Source organism: Balaenoptera borealis (genome assembly GCF_965194805.1).
Source record: "Balaenoptera borealis genome assembly, chromosome: 16".
NCBI lineage: Eukaryota > Metazoa > Chordata > Mammalia > Artiodactyla > Balaenopteridae > Balaenoptera > Balaenoptera borealis.
The window spans coordinates 65,023,850-65,051,786 of NC_138872.1; the positions used below are offsets into that span (position 1 = coordinate 65,023,850).

Below are 27,937 nucleotides of genomic sequence, written 5' to 3' on the forward strand. Positions count from 1 at the left end.
AGAAGTACTAGGGATATAATGTACAACAGGATGATTATAGTTAACGTAGTATGATACACGGGAAGGTTGTTAAGAGAGTAGATCCTAAGAGTTCTCATCACAAGGGGAAATTTTTTTTCTTTTTATTGTATCTATATGAGATGATGGATGTTAATTAAACCTACTGTGGTGATCATTTCACAATATATGTAAATTAAACCATCATGCTATATGTCTTAAACACATACACTGATATATGTCAATTATTTCTCAATGAAACTGGGAAAAAAAGAAATCTAAAATAAGAAACCAGGAAAAAAAACCCTGAACAACCCCAAGGTAGATTCTATGTGCATCTGAAAGATGGAGAATGGAGGCTCAAAGATATTAAAAGGTCCTGCACAACGTGATACAGCAACCAAGCCCTGGAATCTGGTTTTCTGATTTCTAAGCCACAGCTATTTCCATGACAGTGAAAGCTCTCCTCGAAATATAGACAGACAGGTAACGCTATAGCTTGTGCCCTGCAGGCCCTGGCATTTTAAAGGTTAAGCCTTCTCCAGCTGACTGGCAGCTCTGGGTTGGTGAAGTCAGGACAAGGCAATGGACAGAAGGGATATCTGGAAAGGATACTTTCGATTTCTGATTTTACTTCACGCACAAGCCTTCACCTCCACCGCCCCCGGGTGCTGGCCTTGGCTTCCGGGCCTGACTGCTGGCAGCCAGCACTGAGGCACAGGCGAGGCTGAACCTGGTCTGCACTGGCTCTCCCTTCTCACTCCATGTAGCTCAGGCCCTGCAGGGACACATATGGCTGGATAAATTCCCAGCCCCCTGATGGTCTCCCCCATGGGGACTTGCCTGGAACGAGGCTTCATCAAAAGGCACCAAAATCGTTAAAAAAAACCATGCAAATGGAATAAAAATCCCCAGGAACCCTGGCAGCTGGCCTGGTCTTCAAAGGCTGCCACTGGAACCCAAAATGAATGTTTAAGATCCAGCCAAGTTTTACCGCCTGGGTGGACTCTGGCAGCCTCAACGAGCTCTCTGGAGAAGAGGCTGAAGTGCGGGTGCCACTGCGGGCTCTGTGCTCTGCCAGGGGAGCCCCAGGGTGACGGGTCTCAGCTTCCCTCTCCTGATGACTTGGCTGGAGTTCTGCGTCTGCCCACATCCAAGGTCAAAGCCACAATCCACAGAGCCCTCACCAAGCACTGTGCTAAGCATGTTACATACAGGATTTCCTTTTGTCCCTGTAACACTCCAGTCTGTGAGGTGGCAACGGAGATGTACAGATAAGGAAATCGTGGTTCAGAGTTAAGTAACTTGCCAAGATAGAGGATGGTCCTTTACATCTAATCCACCAGCACGTTCTGTTGACTCTGCCTATATAGTTACATCCTAGCACGTTACTTCTCTGAAACCCTTCTGCCACCTCCCTGGTCCAAGCCAACATCACCTCTTCCCTGGACCAGCACCACAGCCTCGCACATGGTGGGGAGCAGGCCCACTCCCCCTCCTGCGCTCCTTCAACCCAGCTCAACAGCTGGAATACTTTAAGATGATACTTTTGGATACTTTATCCAAATCCTATCACTTCCCAGTCAAAACCCCTCCAAATGTGTCTGGAAGCACTTAGAAAACAATTACAAGCTTCTTGCCCTACAGGCTCTATTTGATCTGTCCTCTGCTACTTCTCCAAACTCATATTGCCTTCCTTGCTCTAGATGTATTGGGGTAACGTGGGAGAACAGAGGAAAGGTCTTCTTGCTATTCAGACTGTGGTCCTCACACCAGCACTGGTGTCATCCAGAGCTTGTTAGCAATACAGATGCTCAGGTCCCCATCTCAGACTTACTGATTCAGAATCTGCATTTTAACAAGATCCCCAGGTGATTCATACACACCTAAGTGTACGATGAACAGTCAGGAAGGCTTTGGAATCAAACAGATTGAGTGGGAAGCTCAGCTCAACCACTCACCAGCTGGGTGCCTTGGCACAAGTGACTAGTTACTTGCTGTGCAGTGAAGAATTCACCTACCCAAAGCGAGGTGTGGTCAATGCCCTTGGCTCCTGGGAGGTAATCTCCAGGCCCCTGGAATGTCCTGCGGAGTGCCTTTGTGTGTCTCGGGGCTCTGGCCATGGGACTAACAATGGGATTTACGATGGGAGCTTTTGGGCTCGCAGTTCAGTTCAGACCCCTGGAGAAACTGATGACTAAGACATGAGCTGGACCTCCGGGAGGCGCTAGAGACGGAAGGTCGGCCACCGGACAGCGTGTGATCAAGCCCCAGTCAGAACGCCGGACATCAAAGGCTCGGTAAGCCTCCCTGGTTGGCAATACTCTGTGCACACTGTCACCCTTAGTGACCAGGAGGAGGTACCGCTGCCCATGACTCCACCGGGAGAAGATGACGGGACCCTCTGGACTCTACCCTGTGCGTCTCTTTCCTGGGCTGATTTTAATTTGTACCCTTTTGCTATCGTAAAACCGTAGTCTTAAGTAGTGCTTTCCTGAGTTCTGTGTGTCATTCTGGTAAATTATTAAACCTGAGGGTGGTCACAGGGACTGTGAACTTGTAGCCAACTGGCCTGAAGTGAGGGTGGTCCTTGGGACCCCTGAGTTGGGGACCACTGAGCCTGAAGCGAGGACAGTCTTGTGGGGATGTTCTCTCAGGCTCTGCAGTTGACTCAGTTCATTGCACTTCCCTTCTCTGAGCTTCAGTTTCCCCAACTGAAAAATGGCCATCAAAGAGATCACACCTTATATGGTTGTTGAAAGATTAAATGAGATACTGAGTACATAGGAGCCTCATGATAACTACAAGTATCGGTATTACTGTTCCCATTGTTCAGACAAGGAAACTGAGGCTCAGAGACGTAAAGCAACTTGCCCACAATCACACAGAGTGTGAAGCCAGGTCTGGCTGACTTTGTCCACAATGCAATACTGTCTACTCATGACTTGCTGATGTTTTCTGGGAAGGGAAGGACAGTCGTGGTCCTGCTGAGCTGGGGTCGTCCACCCTCATCCCAATGCTCCCCACTGTTTCTCTTCTCTCCTTCTGGGATTCATGTGACATAAATATTAGACTTCTTAATATTTCTCCATAGGTCTTTTTTCCCCTTCTTTTCGTCTTCCCCCACCCCCAGAGAATTTTTTTTATTCTCTGTTGTTCAGATTGCCTAATTTTGCTTGATCTCTCTTCAAGTTCACGAACTGTTTCCTCTGTTTTCTCCATTCTGCTATTGAGTCCATCCAGTGAATATTTTATTTCAGTGACTGTACTTTTCAGTTCTAAAATTTCCATTTGGGTTTTTTTTTATATCTTCTATTTCTATATCTGTTGATCTGCTGTCTTTAGCTTATCGTTCTTTTTAAGAGGGTTTGCTCTTACTTCCTGAAGCATGGTTATAACAGCTGCTTTAATGTCTTTGTCTGATAATTCCAATACCTGGGTCATCTTGTGGTTGGTGTCTGCTGATCATATTTACTCTAGGAACTTGCCAGATTTTCCGGTTCTTCATAAACCAGGTAATTTGTATCCTGGACATTTTGATCTTGTATTATGAGAGTCTAGGTCTGCAGTTCTAACCTGCAAGTTAGACTGCAAGTTCTAACCTGCCTTCATGTGCTGTTATTCCGATGCCAGTTCAGTGTGCAAAGCCTTCGCAGTGCTATTCCCATCTGTGCCTCACGTGTGTTCCCCAGGGGTCTACCCTGTGATTCAGTTCTCAGAGTCTCTGATATACTGTGTAGGGCCATCTCCACTCACGTGCAGCTTGGGATGAGCTCAGGAATTCATACATAAGCTTATGGGATCCCTCCTGGAGCGCCTCCTCTCTGCAATCTTTCTCATTCTGGCTTCCAGGGGCCCACTTTCAAGGCCCTCTGGCTAGAAAGTGGAGGCTTTAGTCTTCCCACTCTGCCGCTCACTGCGCATGACTGGGTCTGGAGCCAAATGCCTACTGCCAGGCCCGCACACACTGCCAAACCCAGGGCACTGAAGGCAGCACAAGCCGGCCTGGTCCTGGGGCTGAGCCCACACAGCTTCAGCGTCCATCCCTGGATCCTGGACGCCGTACCAGCTGGCAGCTTTGGGGTGACGGTGATTAGGTGAGGGAGACAACCGCAGGCAGCGGGGCTGAGCTAGTAACCTCAAAAGTGCCAGCGTTTCAACTCACACATACTGCGATGATTAAAGCAGCAGGTATGGATTTCTAAGTGGTCACTTCTGGGATGGACAGGTCCACATGCTGATCTGCCTTTAATTCCCATAATAGGAAAGATTTGCTAGATTTTACACAAGAGAAAGTTGGAACTCAGAGAGGTGGAGTCATTTGCTTGAAGTCACACAGCTGGTTAACAGTGAGGCCAAGATTCAAACCCGAGTCTGTGTAATTCCAGGGTCCACTCCTCTATGGCAGCGTCCATTAATCTCACCATCATCATCAATCTGGTATCTCTCTTTTTTTTTTTATAGATTTATTGATTGATTGATTAATTGGCTGCGTTGGGTCTTCCGTTGCTGTGCGCGGGCTTTCTCTAGCTGCCGCAAGCGGGGGCCACTCTTCGCTGCGGCGCGAGGGCCTCCCATTGCGCTGCCTTCTCTTGTTGCGGAGCACGGGCTCTAGGCGCGAGGGCTTCAGTAGCTGTGGCTCGAAGACTCTAGAGCGCAGGCTCAGTAGTTGTGGCGCACGGGCTTAGCTGCTCCACGGCATGTGGGATCTTCCCAGACCAGGGCTCGAACCTGTGTCCCCTGCATTGGCAGGCGGACTCTTAACCACTGCGCCACTAGGGAAACCCAATCTGGTATTTCTTGAGCACTAACTATGTACAAGGCACTGCCTAAAGCTCTTTATATGAATTGTTGAGACTGGTATGTTATAACAGGGGAGGAAACTGAGGCTCAGAAGAGGGATATCAATTACCCAAGGTCACAGGCACTTGCTGAGTGGTAAAGGTGACATCTGAACCAAATTGCATCTCACTTCAATCCGTACTCTGAGTGGCCATGCGACCATCTCTCCAGGAGGCGGAGCTAGGCCTGGTACCGAGTGAGCAGGGCTGGGAGAGGAGAAGTCAGAGCCTGCGGAGGCTGCAGAAAGGGGGCGGGGCATAGGTGGGCCGAGGCCAGATGCTGGAGAACATCTGCCCCAGAACAAACCCACAGCATCTCGATCTCAACGGAGTTTCTGGCTCTCACGGAATGGCTATGCCCCTCTCAGACCGGCTTGCCCTTCTCTCCTCTGCTAGAAACCCACTGCTCCACTTCCCAAACCCCGACACTTTTCCAGCATGTCCTCTGTTGCCCATTCAACCCTGAGGTCTTTCCAGGTAAGAGGGCGGAACACCGTGCTCCAGACCTCCCCTCTCATTCTCCTCCACGCCTCCCCACCCGTCTCATCTCACCAGCAGATGCAATTAACCAATTTGATGCTACAGCTGCAGAAAGCCAAGCAATTATGGAAAACAGACCAGGTGCCTTGGAACTCACTCTCACAGAGGGGCCTGGGAAACCTCCAAGCAGACAGTGGGGTCGGGAGGGAGGCGGAACAGGACAGGCAAACGCTTGCCAACCCAGGCTGTGCAAGAGATCCACTTGGGAAGTTTTGATAAATACACACACACACATCCACACACACCCCAGATACAAATGCACTGGCTGATTCAGCTGCTCTGGGCCAGGGCCTGGGCATCAGGATCTTTTTAAGTCCCCATGTAATACTAATGTACAGATGGGATTAAGAAATCTAATGACGTGCAGAGGTGAAGATCACAGCTGGAGAGTCTGATTCTTTCTAACACAGGCAGAAAGACTGTCACTCACCCGGAGGCACTTTCTGGGTCTCTCCATATCTGCTCCCCAAAGCACGGTCTGCAGACCTGCAGCATCGGAACACCCAGCTGCTGTTAGAAATGCAGAATGCCAGGCCCCGCCCCAGACAGGAGTCAGAATCTGCATTTTAACAAATCCCTGGGGAATGCCTGTGCATGTGAAAGTTTGAGGTGCCATGTTCTCTAGTCCTTGCTAGAGACACTAAGAGTTGGCAAAAAGCCAGGAGTGTCATTCATTGCCTGGCTTCCCTTCCCAGACGTTCTGCAGCCGCTCGGCACTGGTTATCACTGACAGGCCCCCTTCGAAGCCTATGCCCAGGCCAATTCCTGCAGCAGCTGCCTTGAGAAATTCTAACAGGACGGGAGGGCAGCAGGGCATGGGTTAGCGCCCGTTAGCACCAGGTTGAAATGTGAAGTCGGCCTCGATTTCTCCTCCAGCCCTGCCTGATCTCCTCTCCCTCCCTACACCCTTCAGCTCCCAGCTCACATGTCACCTCCTCTCACTCCCCAGACTGGCTCGGGCACTTCCGCAATAGGCCCTGCTTCTCTGCTTCATAACCCTTAGGCCAACTCACAATTACATCACTTTGCTGTGGCATTTGATTGATGTCTCCCTCCAGAAGAAAGCTCCATGAGAACACGTGTCATGAACGTCTGGTTGTCTACTGAATAAGGAGCATCTAGCACAGTGCCAGGCACATAGTAGGTGCTGAAAAAAATTTCATTTGGTGGGGACGGACACCTGGTTAGCTCCTGTCTTGGGCAGCTGGACCCTGCCCGCCCCCAGCTCTGCCATCACAGGCCGCCTGTAGGCAGCGGGTCCCCACTCCTGCTGCCCCCAGGCACTGGGAACCTTTTCTAAGCTAAGTGCCTCTTGACTAAGGTCGCCAGATGAGTAAGAGCTTTGAATGCTTTTCAGAAGGCCAGGAAGCCCAGGGTACTTAGGGGAAACAGAGACATAGGGCCAGAGGAGCATGACATAAACTTTAGTTCCTTCTAACCTAGCGATCTCCCCCAAACTTCACCTCCAAGCAGACAGAGGGTCTTCCTCTGACACTCAGAAGGAGAGGGACAGGAAGATGAGACAATACCCCACCCAGGTAAGTCCTTCCCTTTTTGGACTTTCCACAGAATCTCAGACTCTAAATTGACAAAGTGCGTAGAACATATTATTTATTTATATATAATTACCCGTCTTCTTTCAGAAGCTTTAAGATGGCATCTGGCTGCATAAATCTGGTGTCTATCAAGTAGTAATAATAGTAGCTAATACTGAAGGAGCACTTTCTCTGAGCCAAGCACCATTCTAAGCCTTCACATATATTAACTCATTTTGGGCTTGACAACATCTACTGAAGTAAGGGCCACTGTCCCCATTTTACAGATGAGGAAGCTGAGGCAAAGAGAGGCCGAGGAAAGTGCCAAGATCACGGAGTGAACCCTGGGCATCTGGCTCAAGGGTCTGGCCCCTAACCACTGCATTTACCCCCTCAGGGAGGACAGTCTGCAAGGGTCTGGCCCCAGCATCCAGGAACTACTCTGAACCACTGGGGTTCTGCGGAGCTCAAGCTACATTTCTTGTCTCTCTCCTTTTTTTAAATTGTGGTAAAATACACATAACATAAAATTTACCATTTTAACCATTTTAAGGTATACGGTGGCATTAAGACAATTCACATTGTGCAGCCATCACCACCATCCATCTCCAGAATCTTTTCATCCTCCCAAAGTAAAACTCTGTACCCTTTAAATACTAACTCCCCATTCTCCCCTCCCCTCTGCCCCTGATAACTCTATTCTACTTTCTGTCCCTATCAATTTGATTACTCTAAGTACCTCATATAAAGGGAATGACACACTATTTGTCCTTTTATATCTGGCTTATTACTTAGCATAATGTCCTCCAGGTTCATCCATGTAGGAGCATGCGTCAGGTTCCTTCCTTTTAAGGCTGAATAACATGCCACTGTGTAGACACACCACACTTTGTTTACCCATTTATGCATCCATCAGTGCACACTTGGGTTGCCTGCTCCCACCCCCGCTCTTTTTAGCTGTTGTGAATAAGGCTGCTTTGAACACGAGTGTACAAGTATGTCTGAGTTCTGCTTTCAATTCTTTTGGGCATATGCCCAGAAGTAGAATTGCTGGATCATATGGCAATTCTATTTTTAATTTTTCGAAGAGCTGTTATCAAGCTACGTTTCCTTTTTTCTTTCTTTTCTTTTTTCCTCCTACTTCCAATAACAGCCCAGTAAGCCCAGTGGCCAACTCCACTTGACTACCTGGAAGACCTCTGGACCTCAGGCTGCTGTCTCAGGAGTCAAAAAGCAATTTTCCCCCTCTTTTCTTTTAAACTTCAGCTGCAGAAATCACCTGATTGCAAACTGCAGAAGAACCCTCATCCCACACAGGAAAGGAACTGCTCAGAAAGTCCAGCCCACCGGCTAATCACAGGCTTCTACCAGGGTTCTCCACCAATGCTTCAATTGCAGATCAACCTTCCTTTTGTTAGGAAGTGTTTGGAAACATGCTAATGGGCTGGCTTCCAGATCCTTGGCCTAGAGGTGACAGCTCTTTCCCCCTAGTTGATAAATAAAGCAAGTTAGAACCTTATGCATTTGAATTCAGGAGAATCACAGCTTTGCCTAGATAGATACCAGCTTAATCCACATTTCTTTATTATTCCAGCCAGTGGGCCTTTATGTAAAATGCCACCCCAGCTGGGATTTCCACTCAAAGCTGTGGCTTGGAAGGCTGACTGACCATTAGAAATATCTGGGGTGCTTTAAAAATATAGATATTTATAGAGAGCCCAGGACCCCGGCTTAGCCCAGCTGAATCAGAGTCTCTGGGGTGGCATCTGGCCACTGGTAGCAGTTTTAAAGCTCCCAGCTGATTCTAAAGTACAGCCAGTCTTGAGAATCCCTTGCTTAAGGGGGCACAGAGGCCTGCAATCCTTCCTGCTCTACAAAGAATATTTTCAATGGGCTTTTAACCTGAGGAGAGAAACCCGAGCTAGGGGCCTGAAACGCCAACCTTTAAAGGAGAGAAGCAGGTGTTCCACAAATGGAGAGCACAGGCCTTGCTGATGGCCGCAGCTGACAACTGCCCCCTAAAGTTGGGGGAGGGGGGATATCAAATGAGAGATGTACGGTGGGTAGGTGGGGCTGGGAGCGCCACTCCGGTTTGAGGCTTCTGCCGTATTGGCCTCACATATGGGATTCAAGGGATTCAAGGGGTTCAAAACACCTCTGAACTGTGTACAAAATTTTCTGTCCCTCTGTGTATTTTTCGGGGGAGGGTACTCCAGAGTTCCTATCACATGCTCTGAAGCTCTGTCACACACTCCTACCCCTCCCTCCAGAAGGAATAACCTTGGCTTTTTATCACAGTATACCATGTGATGGTATATAATGCAGTTATTAAAAACAAAGAGTTAGACCCATTCATATCTGCATTGACCTGGAGGGACTGGACACATTCATCGTTAATAAAACAGAAGCAAGTTTCAGAGTGACGTTCACAGAATGGTCCAGAAACCTCCACAAGAGCAGGGATTGCTTAATACACAGTTCTGGAATGAATGAATAACTTTTTAAAAGAACTGACTCTTCCGTATGTGGATGATGTTTGTGTGAACAAGGGGAAAAGTGTGGAGTGAGACACACCAGGACGTTAAAGGTGGCGACTTCAGGGAGAAGGGCCTGGAAGGAGGGTGAGGAAGAGAGTAAAATTTCCTTTTAATAATAGTTAACAGTTAGCTGAGGGCTTGCTCTGTGCCTGGCACGGTGCTCAGCATTGATTATGAATGGATCTCATTTAATCTACATCAAGTCCTTTGAGGTCTCCTTGTATGCTTATCCCTGTTTTACAGATGAGAAAACCGAAGCACGCAGGTCTTGCCCAAGGCCACAAAGCCAGGACCCGGGCTATGCATTGAACCCCTCTGTTCTTCTGATTCTCCGTCCATACACATCCTTCGGTTGTATCACTCACAAGCATGTGCTACTCTTGTCATAAAATTTTAAGTAAAATACAAGTGTCAGGACTTTCCACACGGGCTCTCTCAATGCAACCTGCCCCCTGCCCGAATCCCTTCCTGATCTAAAGGTGCAACGTTAAGTCCTTTATTCTCAGGAGGGATGTAGGAATCGATATTCCATACTTGGATCCAGTCTTGGTTCAATATGGTTCCCACTGCCTGCTGGCTACTTTTAAGGAGTCAGTGGAATCACTGTCTTGTCTTGACCTGAAACCTTCCAGGGAGTGGGGTCCTTGTCTGTTGGTAACTCAATCTGGACAGAAGCCATCACAGGCTCTATGAGAAATCATTACATCTGCTAGGGCAGGTGGCCCTGATTAGATGCAGACTCTCTGGGTGACAGGTCTTGAGAAAACCCAGAACCAGCCTGCCTCGGAGGGGTCTTGGAGCACGGCACATTAGCAATCTTGGGGATGAGAAGCAATAAGCTTGTGCAGCGGAAGGATTGCATGCAAGGATTTTTCAGCCATGGCCTGCTTTCTTGGGAGACCTGCACCAAGGATTCTAGACTGGATCTGAACAGATGAAGGTTTCCAATTACTCTGGAGCAGGACTCCTCAAAGTATGATGTCAGATCCCTAATGCCAGCACTACTTGGGTGCTTGAGGAAATGCAGATCCCTTGATCTTAGGAGCTAGCAAGACCAGAGCTTGAATCCTGACTCTTACCGGCTTGAGACCGTGGGTGGATTGCTTATGTGTTAGGCCTCAGTCCCCTGCCCTGTAAGCGGATTAGGATGATGTGACTTGACAGGGTGGACTCTGATGAATATTAGCAATAATATAGGTGAGGTCTGTGAAAAGGACACAGGAAATAATAACCATCACTTCTACTAACTACCTTGTGCTGGGGGGGGGGGCAGCTTCTAACATGGCTCCAATGATCCCTGCCTTCCAGTATCCACACCCTTGTATCCTCCCCTCCCCTTGAATGTGAGCTGGACCTAGCGAGTTGTTCACACCCTTGTATCCTCCCCTCCCCTTGAATGTGAGCTGGACCTAGCGAGTTGTTCACACCCTTGTATCCTCCCCTCCCCTCGAATGTGAGCTGGACCTAGCGAGTTGCTTCTAATGAGTGGAATATGGCAAAAGTGACAGGACGTCACTTCCAAGACTGGGTTACAAAAAGACTCGAGCTTCCGTCTTGCTTACCCTCTCTTACTCCCTCACTTGCCCACTCTAATGGAAGCCATCTGCCATGCTGTGCACTGCCCTATGAAGCAGCCCATGTGGGCAAGGTCACTGGCCAACACCCAGGAAGGAACTGAGGTCTCAAGCCAACATTTTGCAAGGAACTGAATCCTGACAACAACTATGTGAGAGAGCATGAAAACAGATCCCCACCCTACCTCCAGTTGAGCCTTCAGATGAGACTGCAGCCCCCGCCAATACCTTAATTGCAGCCTTGCCAGAGAACCTCAGCCAGAAGCACCCAGCAAATCTATGACTGGATTCTTGACCCACAGGAACTATGAGATAATAAATGTTGATTTTTTAAGCCACTAAAGTTTGGCGTGATAACTAATATACTCTGGAAACAGTAGATTAAATTACACACTGGAAACAATAGATTCAGCCAGAGTGTGGCACCTGAAGCCCCTACTTAAATACCATGTCCTCTGGGAAGCCTTTCAAAATCCTCCTCTCGGAGTTAGGTGATCCTATTTTCTCATGTTTCCCTATTAGACCATAAGCCACTTGAATCATCATACTGTCAAAGCTAACACAGCACTTACTATGACCTCAAAGACACAATTTACTTAATCTTCACGACAAACCTATGAAGCCAAGTACTATTATTGCCCACGTTTTATAGATGGAAGAAACTGAGGCTCAGAGAGGCTAAGTCAGCGGTCCCCAACCTTTTTGGCACCAGGGACCAGTTTCGTGGAAGACAAGTTTTCCACGGACGGAGGTTGGGGGTGGAACGGTTGTTCAGGCGATAATACGAGCGATGGGGGGGATGGTTCAGGCAGTAATGCGAGCAGTGGGGAGCAGCAGATGAAGCTTCCCTCGCTCCCCCACCGCTCACCTCCAGCTGTGCAGCCTGGTTCCTAACAGGCCGCAGACCAGTACTGGTCCGCAAACCGGGGGTTGGAAACCCCTGGGCTAAGTAACTTGCCCAAGACTTTAGTGATTACGTGGAAGTGCCAGGAAATCTGGCTCCAAAATTTACATTTGTAATAATTATACTTCGTGGTTCTATGAATCTTTTCCAAGTCCACAAATGGTGAGTTCAAACCCAGGTAGCTGAATACCAGATGTGAAGTTCTTAAACATCACCCTCTCTCTATCACCTTCTATCCCTAGGACAATACACTGAATATGCCTCACCTGCAGTTCATCAATGTCTGGAACACTACCTACCTGTAAACACTAGGCTAGCATTTTCCAGTTCTTCTTGAGGAACTTTGAAGCTGAAGGATTCATTGTAGAAAGGATCAATTGTGCCTCTTAAGAAGGATGTCTTCTTTGTTTTCACAAGCTTGAGTCCATGTACCAGCTGGATTTTCACAAAGGGATCTGAGAATTGGATGTAGAATCATAGTGTTGGAGATCAGGAAACCCAATCCATCCATCCATCCATCCATCCATCCATCCATCCATCCATCCATCCATCCACCCATCCACCCATCCACCTATCCATCCAACTTCCCATCCACTTGACAGCCCAACCACTGACCCATCCTTTCATTTCTCATCAGTCCATCCATTCCAGGTTTCCACTCCTCCTTTCATTCATCCATTTTCCCATCTATTCATCTATTATATATTCTTCCTTTTTCCCATCCAGCTGCTTATCGGCTCACCCCTTTCTCTCTTACTCTAGCCATCCAAAATTTATTGAGCTCCTCCCGTGTGTCAGGCATTGTGTTCATTTTACAGATGAAGAAACTGAGGACTCAAGACAGGAAATGATTTGCTTAAGATCAGGCTAGTGGAAGAAGAGCTAGACCTAGAGTCTGTCCTAGTTTTCTGCCCTTAGAGACCCATTATCATGTCAGTGAGCCCATAGCCCATACAGGGAAAAACAGAATTATAACTATCACTCTCAGATCACTTTATGGTTTACAAAGAGATTCATGTACATTACCTAATTTTGTATTTGTTTAAACAACCCAGTGAGATGAATACTGTTATTATCTCAATTTTTGAGATGGAGAAATTGAGGCTTATAGAGGTTAAGTAACTTCCCCAAGGCCACATTATTTATAAGCAGTAGAACTAGGCTTTGGTTCCAGGCAGTTTGACTCCGGAGCCCTTAATCATTTTATCATACTGACTCTCCCATTGTGGTGATTCTGAAACTCTCCAGCCTTAATACCATTCCCTCTACTGGTCCCTTCAAAACCTGTTTTTATAATGTGGTTTTTGAGAATACAAGTTGTCTTCTAAATTCAGCTGTCACTTTATAGCAAAAGTAAGTTCTTTTGGCTGTTGCACTTAGAGAAGACTGTATTTCCACTACTGAGCAACCATGGCTGCTTTCATGATAATATCCTTTGCTGTCATGGGAAAGCTACATACAAATGGAATGTAATCTGTTCTATTTCATTAAAAGTCACGTTTGAATTGGTGTGTTGTAGGCACTTTAAATACAATGGTTTTTTCAGAGCTGGGATTTATAAAGACTTATGCTGCTCTTGAAAAGAGCTGGGAAAAGAACCTCAGGGCGTGTCCACTGCTCTCACAGATTAGAATGCATGGTCAGTGCACGCTACCGCCACCTGGAGCATGGTGTCTCCATTACATGCACAGCATCTGGAAAGGCAAGTAACTTCCTTGGGGCTGCATATGTATACAAAGAGGATCTAGATTTCAGTAGTTATCACACCTGGTCTCGGTCAAACCCCTGCTTCAAATGGAGTAACTGGAATGGTATCACTTACCTGCCTCATCCTAAGAAACAACCGATCGTTTATTTTTCCTCTTGAACTAACATCCTAGATCTGGATGCTACTTTACCCTCAAAGGGTCGTATTAATTAATAGTATCCAGGATGCAGAAAAAGAAAATCAGGTCCCTTGTGTCAAACAAACATAGATGGCTTGTTAAAGAAGTGGGGGAAGGAGAGGCGACACAGTACCTGAACCTTGGCTCACATCTGTCTGAAGAAGTTGCTTGGCTCGAATGACATCAACGTTCAGTCTCCCAGCACTCGGGAGATAATTCAGTGACAGAAGCAGCTCCCCCAGTTCTACCTCATTCTGCGGAGGAAGGATATGGTCAGGAAGGTGCATTTTTTTGGTATTCTTTTTGTACCTATCATGCAGGAAACTGATTCTAGCAGCTCACAAATGGACTTCTGTGGGTGGATCAGCTGACAGTAAGTGCCTCTTTCTTTGACTTCTTTTAGCCTCTGTCCCCACTTATTTTCTTCCATCTATTTCAGAAAGTTTGTTCTGCTCTTAGAATGTTTCAGAGCAGCCACAATATAGTAAGAACAAAAGCATCAATAATGATAATAAAAAAATGCTACATGTCGAGCTCTGTGCTAAGTACTTAACATGTAATTATTAGTTCAGTCTTCATAACGAGTCTGTGAGATATGAGTATTACATTTAATAGGAGAGGAAACTGAGGCTCAGAAACATGTCCAAGGCCACACACAACTAGAAAGTGGTAGTGCTGGCACTTGGAGCCAGGGAGGCTGATTCCAGATTCTCTGACCATTGTGCTATTCTGCCTCCCTGCAGGGTAACAGGGAGGAAGACCACCCTGCAGGGAAACCATCCAGGTGAGAAATCTGTTCTCGACCTGCAGGCTGAGTCCACAACAGAGCCCATGCTTCTCGCCTCACCAAGGCAAGCTCAGACGGTGACATCCCTTGTTAAAGAGTACCCATTCCTCTGCTGTCAACACCACCACACTCATGGGAAATTCACATACGCACCCAGTGCATGACTCCATACTTCCAAAAGTGCCTAGAAACAAGAGGCCTCCACCTCTCTATCCCTTTAAACAATTTTTTAAATGTAGAAAATTTCAACCATATACAAATTAAACACGCCAGTTCAATGAATCTCCATATACCCATCACCCAACTGTACCAATTAGCAACATTTTGCTAAAGGATGTTTCATCTTGTCTTAGTCCATACAGGCTGCTATAATAACAAAATACCACAGACAGGGTAGCTTATAAACAACAGAAATTTATTTTTCACAGTTCTGGAGGCTGGGACATCAGGGTGCCTACATGGTCAGGTGAGGGCCCTCTTCAGGGTTGCGGACTTCTCCCTGTATCCTCAGCAGAGGGCTGGGAAGCTCTCTGGAGTTTTAGTAAGGGCACTAATCCCATTCAAGGGGGCTCCACCTTCATGACCTAGTCACCCTCCCAAAAGCTCCACCTTCTAACACCATCATACTGGGTGTCAGGATTCCAACATGCAAATTTGCAGGTGGTAGGGAGGGGAACACAAACATTCAGATCACAGCACATCTATACCCTGACTTGTGAAAAATTTTAGCTGAATATTTTAAACCAAGTCCCAGACATGATGTCATTTTACCTATATCTCTTTCAGAGTGCATTTCTAACTGATAAGGACATTAAAACAAATATTTTTAGTATGGGAAATTTCCAATCATATTCAAAAGAAGGCAGAAGAGTATAAGGAACCTCCTCATAGCCACCATCACTCAGCTTCAACAATTATCATCACATGGCCAATCTTGATTCACCTATCCCCTCGTTCAACTCCCTGTACTATTCTGAAGTAATTCCTGAACATCACATTATTTCATCTGTAATATTTTAGCATGTATCTCTAAAAGATCAGATTGATCTATCTGCCTATCTATCTGTCTATCCATCCATCCATCCATCTATCCATCCATTCTTCATCCACCAACCCACTCACACACCCATAATCTCTATCCCTTTTGGTGTCAGTCATTTGAGCAAATTAATGCCAAGTGGCAGCTCTAGAATAATGCTTCGTAGATACTCAATAAAGATTTGTTGACTAGATGAAGAGTCAAACCAAAAGATTTCTGAACCGAGTGACTTAGTCCCCAAACAAGAAACAACCTTGTAAATTAACTCAGAGGTTGCAGACTGGCAGCCTGTAGATGCGTTTTGTTTGGTTCACATCACGTTTAAACAGATAATTCCTTGCTAATAACTATAAAATTTAAGAATCAAGATTTTTCACACTAAAAAAAGTCTGAATTTCTTGTCTTTCTTGAAAAACAGGAAGGTCTGGCAAGGCTGGGCCCACATTCCCACCTGCCAACATCTGGCCACAATGCAGTGCCCTCTAGATGGGACCTGCCTCTTCACATCACTGGGTCCCCACCTGTTCTCCTTCACCCTTTAGGTTCCTGCTGTCCAGCTCTGGGCACATAAGCTTGCAGATTTTTCAAGAAAGAAACGGCCAACTCAAGTGTCATGAGTAATCAAAGAAGTTCAGAGCCCTTTACATACTTGCTAGGGGTTTCATTCTTGTTCTTGAAGGCCTGGAAGATGCCGCATCTTCAGAGCATGACCCTGAAGACATATTTGTCCTCAGGCAAGGAATGCTGTGAATTGTGCTGGTGCCCAGGCCATGGAGAAGCCATTCAAGTCCTGTGGACTTTTTGTTCCTCCCAGGTTTATAAGTCAGAGTGATGCCTTCCCTGCTTCTAAAACAAACCAGCACGTCCTTTGATGATGTAGCTGTAAAGACAGGGATCAGGACTTGCAGTTCAGTCAGCTGAGCTGCATAAACAGGGCAGAAAATGAATTCAACCAATCTAGTCGTTGAGGGTAGTTTGTTTAGGGATGGGCTCAACTGATGAACAATTTAGGATGGCAAGAAATTAGCCTACGTACACAGACCAGTGGTTCTCAACTGGGGACAATTTTGCCCCCAGGGGACATTTGCCAATGTCTGGAGACATTCTGGGTTGCCACAACTGGGGTCAGGGATGCTCCTGGCACCCTTCCCTTTGTAGGATACCCAAATCTAGTGTAAGTCCCGGACCCCAAACAGAGAATGATCCAGCCCCAAATGGCAACAGTGCTGAGGTTGAGAAACCCTGGATACACAAGAGAAAGGGGGGTAGATGTCTCTTTTGTGATAACAAGAAAAGAGTAAATATTCTTTAACCCAATAGTTCCATTCCCAGCAACTTACCCCACAGATATCCTCAGACATGTGTGTCGGGATGTGCACACACAAGGAGAATGAAGACAATATCATGGCTTCCATAGATTGCTTGTGGGCCTACTATGTGCCTGGACTGGGAACGGGATATGGTCCCTGCCTTTGTAGAACATACACTCTGGCAGTGAAGACAGACAGGAAACAGACTAAAAAAGTCATGAATGAGGTGATTTCAGATAATGTTGAGTACCAGGAAGAAACCTCCTGCAGGGTACGGGAGGTGAGGGGCCTTTCTGGGGATATGGAAATGTTCTGTATCTTGATTGTGGTAGTGGTTACACAGGTGCATTTGCCCCCAAATCAATAAACTATATATTTTAAATGTATGTATTTATTGTATGTAAATTATACTTCGATAAAGTTGATTAAAAGGAAAGATCTAAAGTAAGCAAGTAGAGCAGAACATTAGCCCTTGTCAAGTCTGGGAGATGGGTACGTGGGTGCTTGTTTTATTGTTTTATGTTATAAATATTTCATTTAAAAACACAAAATAAATATTAAAAAAGAAATCAAGAAAAGTTAGGCAAGAGAGTGGTGACCGATGGGGCACACGTGGGGACCGCCATGTGAGCCAGGGTGGTCGGAGGGCGAGGCCTCTCTGTGAGGTGAGCTTGGAGGTGGGGGACACGTCAGGCAGAGAGAACAGCAAGTGAAAAGAGGGAGAAACCAAGCCGGTGTGTTCAAGAACAGAGGGAAGGCCAGTGTAGCTGGAGGGTGAGAAGAGGTGGCTTCTGGAAGGGTCCCCGGAGCCAGAGAAAGCTGCCCAGCGGCTGACCCACCCCCGGTTGCCAGTTCAAGAGATGGATGGAGAGAGAGGGGCCTGAGGCCAGCTCCTGAGCTCTCAGCGCCTAAGAGGCCCTCAAGCCCTCTCTAAGTGGAGAGTGCTTTCTGGAATGGACAGAGCTAGAGAGCTGTTCTTTCCCTCCCCTGAGGCCATTGACTGAACCCTCAAGGAGGCAGCTTCCTGGTGTCATCACCTTTCTAAGAAGGTTGTTTGTCATCTAAAAGCTTCTTTTAGTCTTCCTTCCCTTAGCAGGATACAAGCTTCCTGTTCTCTCCCCGTGCTCCACCCCCAACACAAGCATATCAAGGTTTTCATGTTCTATTTTTCCAGGGAAGACGTTCCATTGATCGAGCCACTCTTTCTGTCTTGGGAGTGATCAGTTTGCAAGACAGCTGTCTGGAATTTGGGGAACAGTTGGTAGAAATGGAAAAGAAGGCTAATTGAGCAATATCGAAGGGCTGATTCATTTAACAAACATTTATTCAACAGTTACTGGGGCCTGGGCCTGGAAAGTCATGAACATGGTAATTACAGCAAACCTTTATGGAGAAATCGCCCTAGGCCAGGCACTGACCCCGGCAAGTTAAGGTTCAATCTCATTTCTTCCCCTCAATAGCCCTAGAAATTTCCATTTTACAGATGAAGGGATTCCAGCTCAGAGAAGCCAAGTGACTCAAGTAATCATAAAGAAGGACAGGATGCAAGCTCAGCCCCTGCATTAACTCTCACACCATGTTGCTGCCAATTAAAGCATGATCCCAGCCATCAACAAGTCAGTCTGTTGGGGAAGACTAGGGAAGGTATAAAAAAATAAAAATTCCAGGGGCCTCAGGCTCACTAGGATGGTTATTAAAAAAACAAACAGAAAATAACAAGTGTTGGCACAGATGTGGAGAAACTGGAATCCTGTACATTGCTGGTGGGCATGTAAAATGGTACAGCTGCTCTGCTGTAAACTCTAAACAGTTTGGCCATTCCATGAAAGGTTAAACATACAGATACCACATGATCCAGCAATTTCACTCCTAGGTATATACTTAAGAGAACAGAAATATGTGCACATGAATTTCACAGCTGCACTATTCACAGTAGCCAAAAGGTGGAAACAGTCCAAATGTCCATCAGTGGATGAATGGATGAACAAAATGTGGTCTATCCATACAATGGAATATTATTCAGTCATAAAAAGGAATGAAGTACTGATACATGCTACAATGTTGTGTAGATGAACCTTAAAAACATGATGCTAGGTGAAAGAAGCCAGACACAAAACCACATCTTGTGTAATTCCATTCATGAGATATCCAGAATCGGTAAATCCATAGAGACAAAAAGCAGATTAGTGGCTGCCAGGATCTGGGAGGAGGGGGAAATGGGGAGTGACTGCTTAGTGGGTACAGAGTCTCCTTTGGAGTGATAGTAATGTCCTGGAAGTAGAGAGAGGTGATGGGCACACAACGTTGAGAATGTACTAAATGCCACTGAATTGTACACTTTCAAATGGTTAAATTGATGTTATGTGAATTTCACCTCAATTAAAAAAATGTTATAGGTCCTAACTGTTAATGCGCCATATGAACCAGACCTAGTGCAAGACTGAAGCACAACCCACTCTTGGGAGGGGCATGATTAGGGAAGGCTTCACTCAGGATGCATTTGAGTTAATCCCTAACAGATAGATAGGATGTATTAACTAAGGTGATCATGGTAGTCACTTCAAAATGTATACATCTATATATGTCACCACATTGTACCCCTTAAACTTACACAATGTTCTATATCAATTATATCTCAATAAAGCTAGAAGAAAGAAAGATAAGTAGGATTTTGTCCAGCAAATATTGCAGGGAGGCACACGCCACACCGATGGAACAGAATGAGGGAACCCCTCACTGCAGCCCTGGCACCTTTTGCTGCTCTGATCCTGAAGGTTCTTGATTTCATAACATAAAGTCCCGAGTCACTTGCTACTGATAATAAAGTAGCCAAAGAGGGTTAATAATTTGGATTTCTAAAATAAATTAGTGAGGATTCTCCTTACAGATAATGTCTCTAGACATTGCCAAAGGTCCCCTCAGTGTAAAAGCGCCCAGCTGAGAACCACTTGTCTACCAGGATCTAAATAATCTGACCCCTGCTTACGTCTCAGACCTCATCCAGCTGCCACCTCTGCCTTCTCTCTATCCCTTGAAAACAGAAGACCGTTCCTACCCCAAGGCTTGCTGTTCCCTTAGCCTGGGAATCTCAACTCACATGTCACCTCTTCTAGGCTTTCCATGACCACCCAGTGGACAAGAGCCCCCTGCCTCCATCACTTTCTATCACACCACCTTGTTTTATTTCTTTCATGGCACTTGTCCTTGTCGGATGTTTTCCTGTTCTCCATAAAGGCAAAGACAGTGTCCGTCTCTCCACCACTATATTCCGAGCACATGGAAGAAGTTCAATCCAGGGGCCACGAGAACAAGCTATGCGGCCCCAACATGGAGGCTTCCTGCACCACATCCTGGTCCGAGAGGGGTCGTCAGCACAGTGTCTGTCACCTGTCCTACCCAACCTCCAGAGAATTGAAGCTGAGGTGGGAGAAAGGACCTGGGTGACTGGTGACACTTCTACCTTTTCCCGTTTCAAGACAATGTCACAAATTGGCCTCGTTTCCTTTTTAAGAGCCTGATGAGCTTCATTTGGTTGAATCACGTGGGGTGGGCTTGGGAGAACTGAAATAGACCGTCCGTAAATTACTCGAATGAATCCAGAAGCCACCCTGCCAGCCCCCCAGCAGCTGGCTTGTGCAAACGCTGCTCCTCTCTCCACCCAGAGGAAAATCCTGTCTCTCTGCAGCCTCTGAACACAGCTAAGTTCTAATCAATAAAAAGGAAATCAAAGAAAACCATTTGGGACAAAAGGCACGTTCTGGGGAAAACAACAGCCCAGCTCTCCTCCTGACATACTTCCTCTGAAGTGCTTCTAATGGCACCCTGGCTCTTGCGCACCTAGCAGAGGGTTTCGGATGTGTGCACGTACTTTTAACGATGCCCAAACACAGCTGCTGTGAGCCCACCGTCTTTGTTCCCGTGGGTCAGGAGAAACCTTTTGTCTCTTAATCTACTGCACAAACAACATTAAAATAGGAATGGATTTTTTTAAAAAGCAAAATCCAACCACAATCCCGGCATGTTACACATTTCATCAAATGCTTTCTTTTCTCCACCACCCCGCTTTCAGATTCTTTTCCAGTCCTTGTCAATAATCAAAACAATATTTGCATAGCTGCATTGACAGCACAGGTGAATTCCGAAATACCACCCCCGACCATTTTAAAACTTAAATAAACAGACACACACATTTTCCAAGTTATTACCTAGACATCACACGTATCATTTGTAATGTCTACTTAGAATATTCCATTAAGCTGAAATACTGCAATTTATTTTAACCATTTTCTTATTGCTAGGTACTTAGGTTATTTTTAATGGTCTAAAATAGGGCACTTTGGCACTTTTCTTCTTTTAGATTACATGCCTCTAATAAAACCCAGGGGTGAGATCACTGGGTCAAAGAATTTATTAAAACATATCAAAAATATCCAGATATTTTTCTGCCATTCAGTAATGAACTGCCAGACTGTTTGTGAAAAGGGCTGAACTAACCTCACAGCCACCAGGAGAGGGAGAGGACAGGAGTATCACCACCACATCACCAGCACTGGGTCTTAACACTTTGACAAATGGGTGTGGGATCAGTGTGGTTGCATTTCTTTGACTGAGTATCTAGCCATATATCAATTTAATTACATTTCCTCTTTTACGTGGAAACACTGACTTTCTGTGTGAGTTCAATGCCCCTCCTCGATATATGCCCATGTTGTGGTCAACAATATACACTTCGCACTGGATTGTGTTTGTCTGTTACTGTCAGGCTTTCTAATTACTGCTGTCCAGTGGATATCTTACTATGGATTTAGTTTGTATTTCCCTGACTGCTAAAAGGACTGAGCATCAGCTATTCATTTTTTTCTCTTCTATGAAAACCCTGTTCATTTCTTTTGCCCTTTTTTTTTTTTTTTTTAAAGAAAACTAGGTGTCTCTCTTTTATTTATTTATTTAGTTAGTTAGTTAGTTAGTTAGTTATTTGGTTGCACTGGGTCTCTCAGTTGCGGCAGGTGGGCTCCTTAGTTGCGGCATGCAAACTCTCAGTTGTGGCAAGCACGTGGAATCTAGTTCCCTGAGCAGGGATCGAACCCGGGCCCCCTGCATTGGAAGTGTGGTGTCTTAACCACTGGGCCACCAGGGAAGTCCCTTTTGGCCCATTTTTCTATCAGGCATCTACTGATTTATAAGAAGGCCTTTAAATATTATGGCTATGAAATTACTCACCAGTTATACGTTATGGGTTGAATTGTGCCCTTCCCCAAATTCGTATGTTTAAGTCCCATTCCTGAGTGCCTGAGAATGTGACATTATTTGAAAATAGGGTTGTTGCAGATGTAATTAGTTAAGATGAGGTCATAGTGGAGTAGGGTGGGCCTTTAATCCAATTAGAGGGAGGAATCTGGACACTGACATGCACACGAGGAGAACGCCATGTGAAGATTGGAGTCAGGCTGCCACAAGCCAAGGAACTACCAGAAGCCAGGAGAGAGGCCTGGAATAGACCCTTCCTAGAACCTTCAGAGGAAGCGTGGCCCTGTCAACATCTGGATCTCCAGAACTGTGCAACAGTAAATTGCTGTTGTTTAAGCCAGTTTGTGGAACTTTGTTACAACAGCCCTAGCAAACTAATACATGTGTATAGTTTTCCCAGTCTGTGGCTTGTTTTTACATTTTTTTTAACCATGTTTTCTGATGAGCAGAAGTTTATAGTTTTAAAGTGGTAGAATGCATTTATCTTTTTCCTCTATGGTTCACACTTTATGACTTTTTCAGAAATGCTTTGCCATTCTTAGGTCATAAAGATATTCTCCTTTTTTTTCCTTCTAAAACTTAAAGTTTGGCTTTTCAAAAAGTCCTTGGACCATCTGGACTTGGTTTTGGTGTATGGTGTGAGGTAAGGCTCTGTTTTCATTTCTGAGGTAGTGACCCTCTTTTCTCCTATCTTTCTGCCCATGAGGCTGTCAAGGGTAGTGATTTTATGTTACCTCCGTCCATCTCCCCAGGTATAGAACAGACTCTGGGTGAATGCTGGCCAAGAGAAACGTTTGTTTATACCCTGTGTATGAAGCTAAACCTTCCAGGGAAGATGGGAGAGAGGCTCAATCTTTTGATGTCTGAGAGTTTACGTCTAGCGCTCAATGGCTGTCCAAATTAGATCAACCTACTTCAGATCCACTCAAGCATCTTGAAAGAGTGAGATGCTGACTCTATTCTAAATTGGGTCACCAGTGAGCATCTTGTAGCAAAGACAGCTGTTGTAGCAGAGATGCCGCCATAATATGCAACACTATCAACCCAAGCCTGAATGGCAGACATGAAGCCCTGTCTCCAGCTACCCAGTGTCCATAATGAAGGACCAACAGTGGACAGTTAGGGAGAGTCCCCCCTTTAGTAGAAGCAGCAGCAGCAGCATCCAGGATGGGCCAGGGCACTTGCAGGGAAGTGGCTGGGAGAAGCTCTGCCAGCCAAGGGAGGGCTTTCGAGTCAGCAGGGTCCAGCCCCGGACCCTTCTTTCGTCTGCTCATCCCACTTCCGCACAGAAAGCCCCCCTCTGCTTCTCTGTGTCTTAGGCACCTAATTAGACCACCCCTTACCCATCCATCCAGTCCACAGATATTTATAGAGTGTCTACCACGTGTCAGGCACAGGGCTAGCATACAGTAGGTGCTCAATAATTATCTGTTGACTGGGCAATCATGCTAGACACAAAGGACACAGCAGTAAGCAAGACGGTCAAGGTCGCTGTAATGCAGTTCCTGATAGTCAACATTATTTAATGAATTATGATGCAGAACGAATTAATAATGAGATGATTTAATTAGCACTGTGGTGTGTGCTATGAAGAATAACAGGGTGCTGTGGCAACCGACTTTCCTAAGACTCCTCTGCAGAAGTAGGAACAGGAGTTAGAGGGCCAAGGAGTTAGAGGGCCGAGGAGCAGGTCCACTGAACAGCGGGAAAGGCCTATATGGACAAGTAAAGGGGGAGGGGCGGGGGTGGGGCAAGGTGCAGAGCTGAGGCTGGGGGAGAAGGCAGGGCAGCTCAGGCCTTGCAGCCAGGTAAGGAGTCTGGACTTACCCTGAGGAATAAGGAGCCACAGAAGGCTTCAGACACAATCACCTAATGCGACGTGCATTTTTAAAGGATCTCTCTGGCTGCACCTCCTTCCTCTTCCGATGGAAGCTGTCTCTCCTTCTGACTCCCTCTTCCACTCATGCTGTAATTATTCACTTCTCTGCACCTCTTGTAACAAACTCTTTTATGAGGCTATTTTACTTTTCATGTACTATCATTTCTCCGGGGCGGGGCTGCACCTTCTATGTTCGCCCTTACCTCTCTTTCCCACCCCAGTATTTGGAGGTAGGGTGGTTGGTATGCATTGAATTGTGTCCCTCAAAAAGATCATGGAACCAAATCTCCCTCAAGGATTCCAGAAGGAACCCGACCCTGCTGACACCTTGATTTTGGACTTCCAGCCTCCAGAACTGGGAGAAAACACTTTCCTGTTGTTTTAAGCCACCCGATCTGTTGTCACTTGTTACAGCAGCCATAGGAAACTGATAACAGTGGTGGTATAAGGAGGACTGAGTCACAGCCCTACAACCCAATGCCAGCTGCACCACGTACTCACTGTGTGGCCTTGGACATGCTGCTGAACCCCTCTGAGCCTCTTTTCCTCTCCTCCTGGGGAAAACTGGGGGCATAATAGACACCCCACGAAGTTCTAGTGGAGACCAGCTCTTGCAGTTCTGTCGCCACACACGACAGGGTTCTCACCTACCTTCCCTCTCCCTCTAGCTTCGTTTCCTGGTTTTCATAGTTCCTCATCCTTCTCCCCTGCCCTTAAATGCAGTTTTCCCCAGAATTCAACTCATGGTCACCTTTTCTTCTTACATTATACAGTGTTTCTTGGTAAATACTGTCGATGCCTAGGGTTTCAACTATCGTATTTTCTGTGTGTCCCAAACATCTGATTTCTTTCGAGTTCTAGTCCTGCCTAAGCCTTATATGTTTTCTTTCCTCCTTCTCCTTTCCTTTCTTCCTTACTTGCTTCTCTTCCATAAATATTTTTATTGAACATCTATTATGTTACCAGGCACTGGAGGACCAGCAGTGAACAAGACAGAAAAACATCCCCATCCCCTTGATCTTCACGTTGTAGTGGAAGGAAGAAATAAAGAAATCAGTTTGCAAAGTCTGCTAGTGGTAAGTACTGTGAAGAAAAATAAAGCTGCCTAAGGGGACAGAAAGTGATGGGGCTGCTTTTAAAGAGGGAAGTCAAGGAAGGCCTCTCTGAGATGGTGACATTGAGGGCAGACCTAAATGAAGAAAGGAGGGAGCCATGCAGGTATCTGGAGGGAGAGCATTCCAGGCAGAGACAGCAAGTGCAAAGGCCCTGAGGTAGGCCCATGCTTGGTGTGTTTGAGAAACCCAACAAAGTTGGTATGGCTGGAGCAGAGTGAGGGAGGCCACCAACAGGGAAAAACAGGTTGGAGGGAGAAGGGATTGGGTCTTGTTTAGATTTTTATCTTGAATGAGATGGGAAACCACTGGAAAGTTGGAAGCAGGAGAAAGACCTGAGCCGATATTCATTTTACTAGATTCCCTGGCTGCTGTGTTGAGAATATATTGAGGTAGGCAAACGGATGAAGCAGGGAGACCCATAGGAGAGTTACGATAATCCAGGTGAGAGGTGAAAGTGGCCTGGACCACACAGTCGGAGTGGAGGAAACTGGAAGTGGTTGGTAGGGCTGGCATGGTTTGCTGATGGTTGAAGGATAAGACTCCTAGGTTTAGGGGTAAATGCTGATACCACGGATGGATGTGGAGAACATGTGTGGAGGAGCAATCTGGGGAGAAATCAACAGTTCAGTCTTGAACGTATCATGAGTGAGGTGTCGGCCAGCCATCCAGGCAGGGGACAGGCCTAGGCTTACAAAGTTCCATGTTTCCATAGCTGCCCTCATCAGAAGCATCCCTGGGGGATTTACGGGGCCTCCCCAAACCTACTTGATCAGATTCTCCATAGGAGGGGCCTGGGAATTCGTATTTTAAACAAGTGCCCCAGAAAAACTGATAACACAGGTGTTTCAAGTGATGGGATGGGACACAATCACTTAGGGAGTTTAACTTTAGTCCACAGGAAATCTCCACGTGGATGCGCCACGGCCATCCTCAACCCCAGCATCCCCAAATGAACTATCCATCACCACCCCCACTCATCCCCACCTGTTCCTCACTGCCCAGCTCCCCCAGCCAGCAAGCCCCTCAAACTGAACAAGATCCTGGAGGCCTCCTTCACCCTCGTCCCTCGTGTCACTTCCAACAACTGAACATCCTCGACTCCGAGCCCACCCCTGCCCTCAGTCACAGCAGGACGCCTCACCCACTAGTTACAGGCCAACCGCCTCTGCTCTCACACTTCTCTCAACCAGTGCTTCTCAACCAGGCTATGTGCCCCCCAGGGGACATTTGGCAGTGCCTGCAGACAGTTTTGGTTGTCACAACTGGGGTAGGAGGTGCTACTGGCATCTAGTGGGTAGAGACCAGAGATGCTGTTAATAATACTCAGTCCCGCCTAAAAGAGAATGATCTGGCCCAAGATCAGTAGTGTTGAGAGTGAGCTCTAACCTATCTGGTCTAAACACCCCAAAGGATTAGCCTAAAATGCAACCCTGGCCAGGTTTCTCTGCTACTTGTCATCTTTCAGTGGCTCCTGCCCCCATGCCCCGCTCAGGATAAACGCCATCTATGAGGTTCTTCACTCCCCAGCTTCAGTTTCCCTCCATCTCATGCTGTGAAATTCCTTGTAGGGTCCGACTACGTGCCAGGCAAACGGAACATCCCAGACCACCCAACCTCCCTCCATGCTCCCACCCCACCCCCAAGTGGGGACAGGGGCCCCTCCCACAGGCCTCAGACTCTCAGAGGAAATGCTACCAACAGGTCATTCATTCCACAAACAGAAGCTCTGCTCTGAGCCAGGCGCTGGCACAGCACTGGGCATAGAGCAGTGAACGTGTCCCCCAGGAACCTCAGCCCAGGGAGGTACCAGCGCAGAGCACAACTTAGGACACTGGGTTCTAACTGTCTAGACCTTCTGTCTAGACTGAGAGTCTGCACTAGAGCTGGCACATGGGAAACCCTGCTAACATGTTCGCTAAATAAATGAACAACCGCAGTAGAAAATATTGACTGAATACTTCTGTACCACACGTGGGGTGGAGCGTGTGGCATGTATTATCTCATTCAGTTCTCAAAAGAACTCGTTGATAATGATAATGATGCCGATGATGATGATGGTGATGATGTTGATGTTGATGATGATGACGACCAACACGACTGAGAACACACCATGTGCCAGGCCCCGAGTTCTCTGCCCTTTCCTTTATTTTCCCATTTAATCTTTACTACAGCCCTCTGGGAGAGGGACTATTATTATCCTCATTGCACATATGAGTAAACTGAGACACTGGGAGGTTAAGACTTGTGCCTGACCTTACACAGTGAGCAGGGAGCAGAGCCAGGGTGTGATACAATGAGAAATACATATTTGGTCTTTGTCCCCAGTTCCTGGCATACATCTCCTAAAACTCTTGGGATCTCTGAAGTGATGAGTATCTTCTGTATGCTAATAAGATAACTGATTTAGGCTGGGGGTCCCAAAATAGCTTCAGGATGGAGGCTGGTCACCAGAAAGACCAAGGCAAGATTAGAGGGTTGGAACTCTCAGCCGCAACCCCCATCGTCTGGGAAGGGGAGAGGGTTTATAACAGGGTTTAGAGAGCTTCTGAGCTGGTGAACACATTGAGGTACCGGGAACATGGTACCCCTGGAGAGGGCATGGACGCTCTCCCCCCTCAACCCACCCAATACCTCGCCTTAAGCATCTCTTCCATTTGGCCATTCTAAGTTGTATTCTTTATAATAAACTGATAATAATAAGTGCCTTCCTGAGTTTTGTGAGCCATTTTAGCAAATTATGGAACCT

The 27,937-nt window shown here is 46.5% G+C and overlaps 1 protein-coding gene across 3 annotated transcripts in view; it reads right to left on the reverse strand.

The window, feature by feature from the left end:
• SYT17 (synaptotagmin 17) overlaps window positions 1–27,937 on the reverse strand; it is an 83,383-nt gene that overhangs the window by 23,084 nt on the left and 32,362 nt on the right. For all 3 annotated transcript variants that reach the window (XM_082360782.1, XM_082360783.1, XM_082360784.1), the window contains exons 6-7: window positions 13,948–14,068; window positions 12,228–12,383 (exon numbers count right to left, since the gene is read on the reverse strand). In XM_082360782.1, the coding sequence (XP_082216908.1) occupies window positions 12,228–12,383; window positions 13,948–14,068 (277 nt within the window). The remainder of the gene's footprint in view (window positions 1–12,227; window positions 12,384–13,947; window positions 14,069–27,937) is intronic.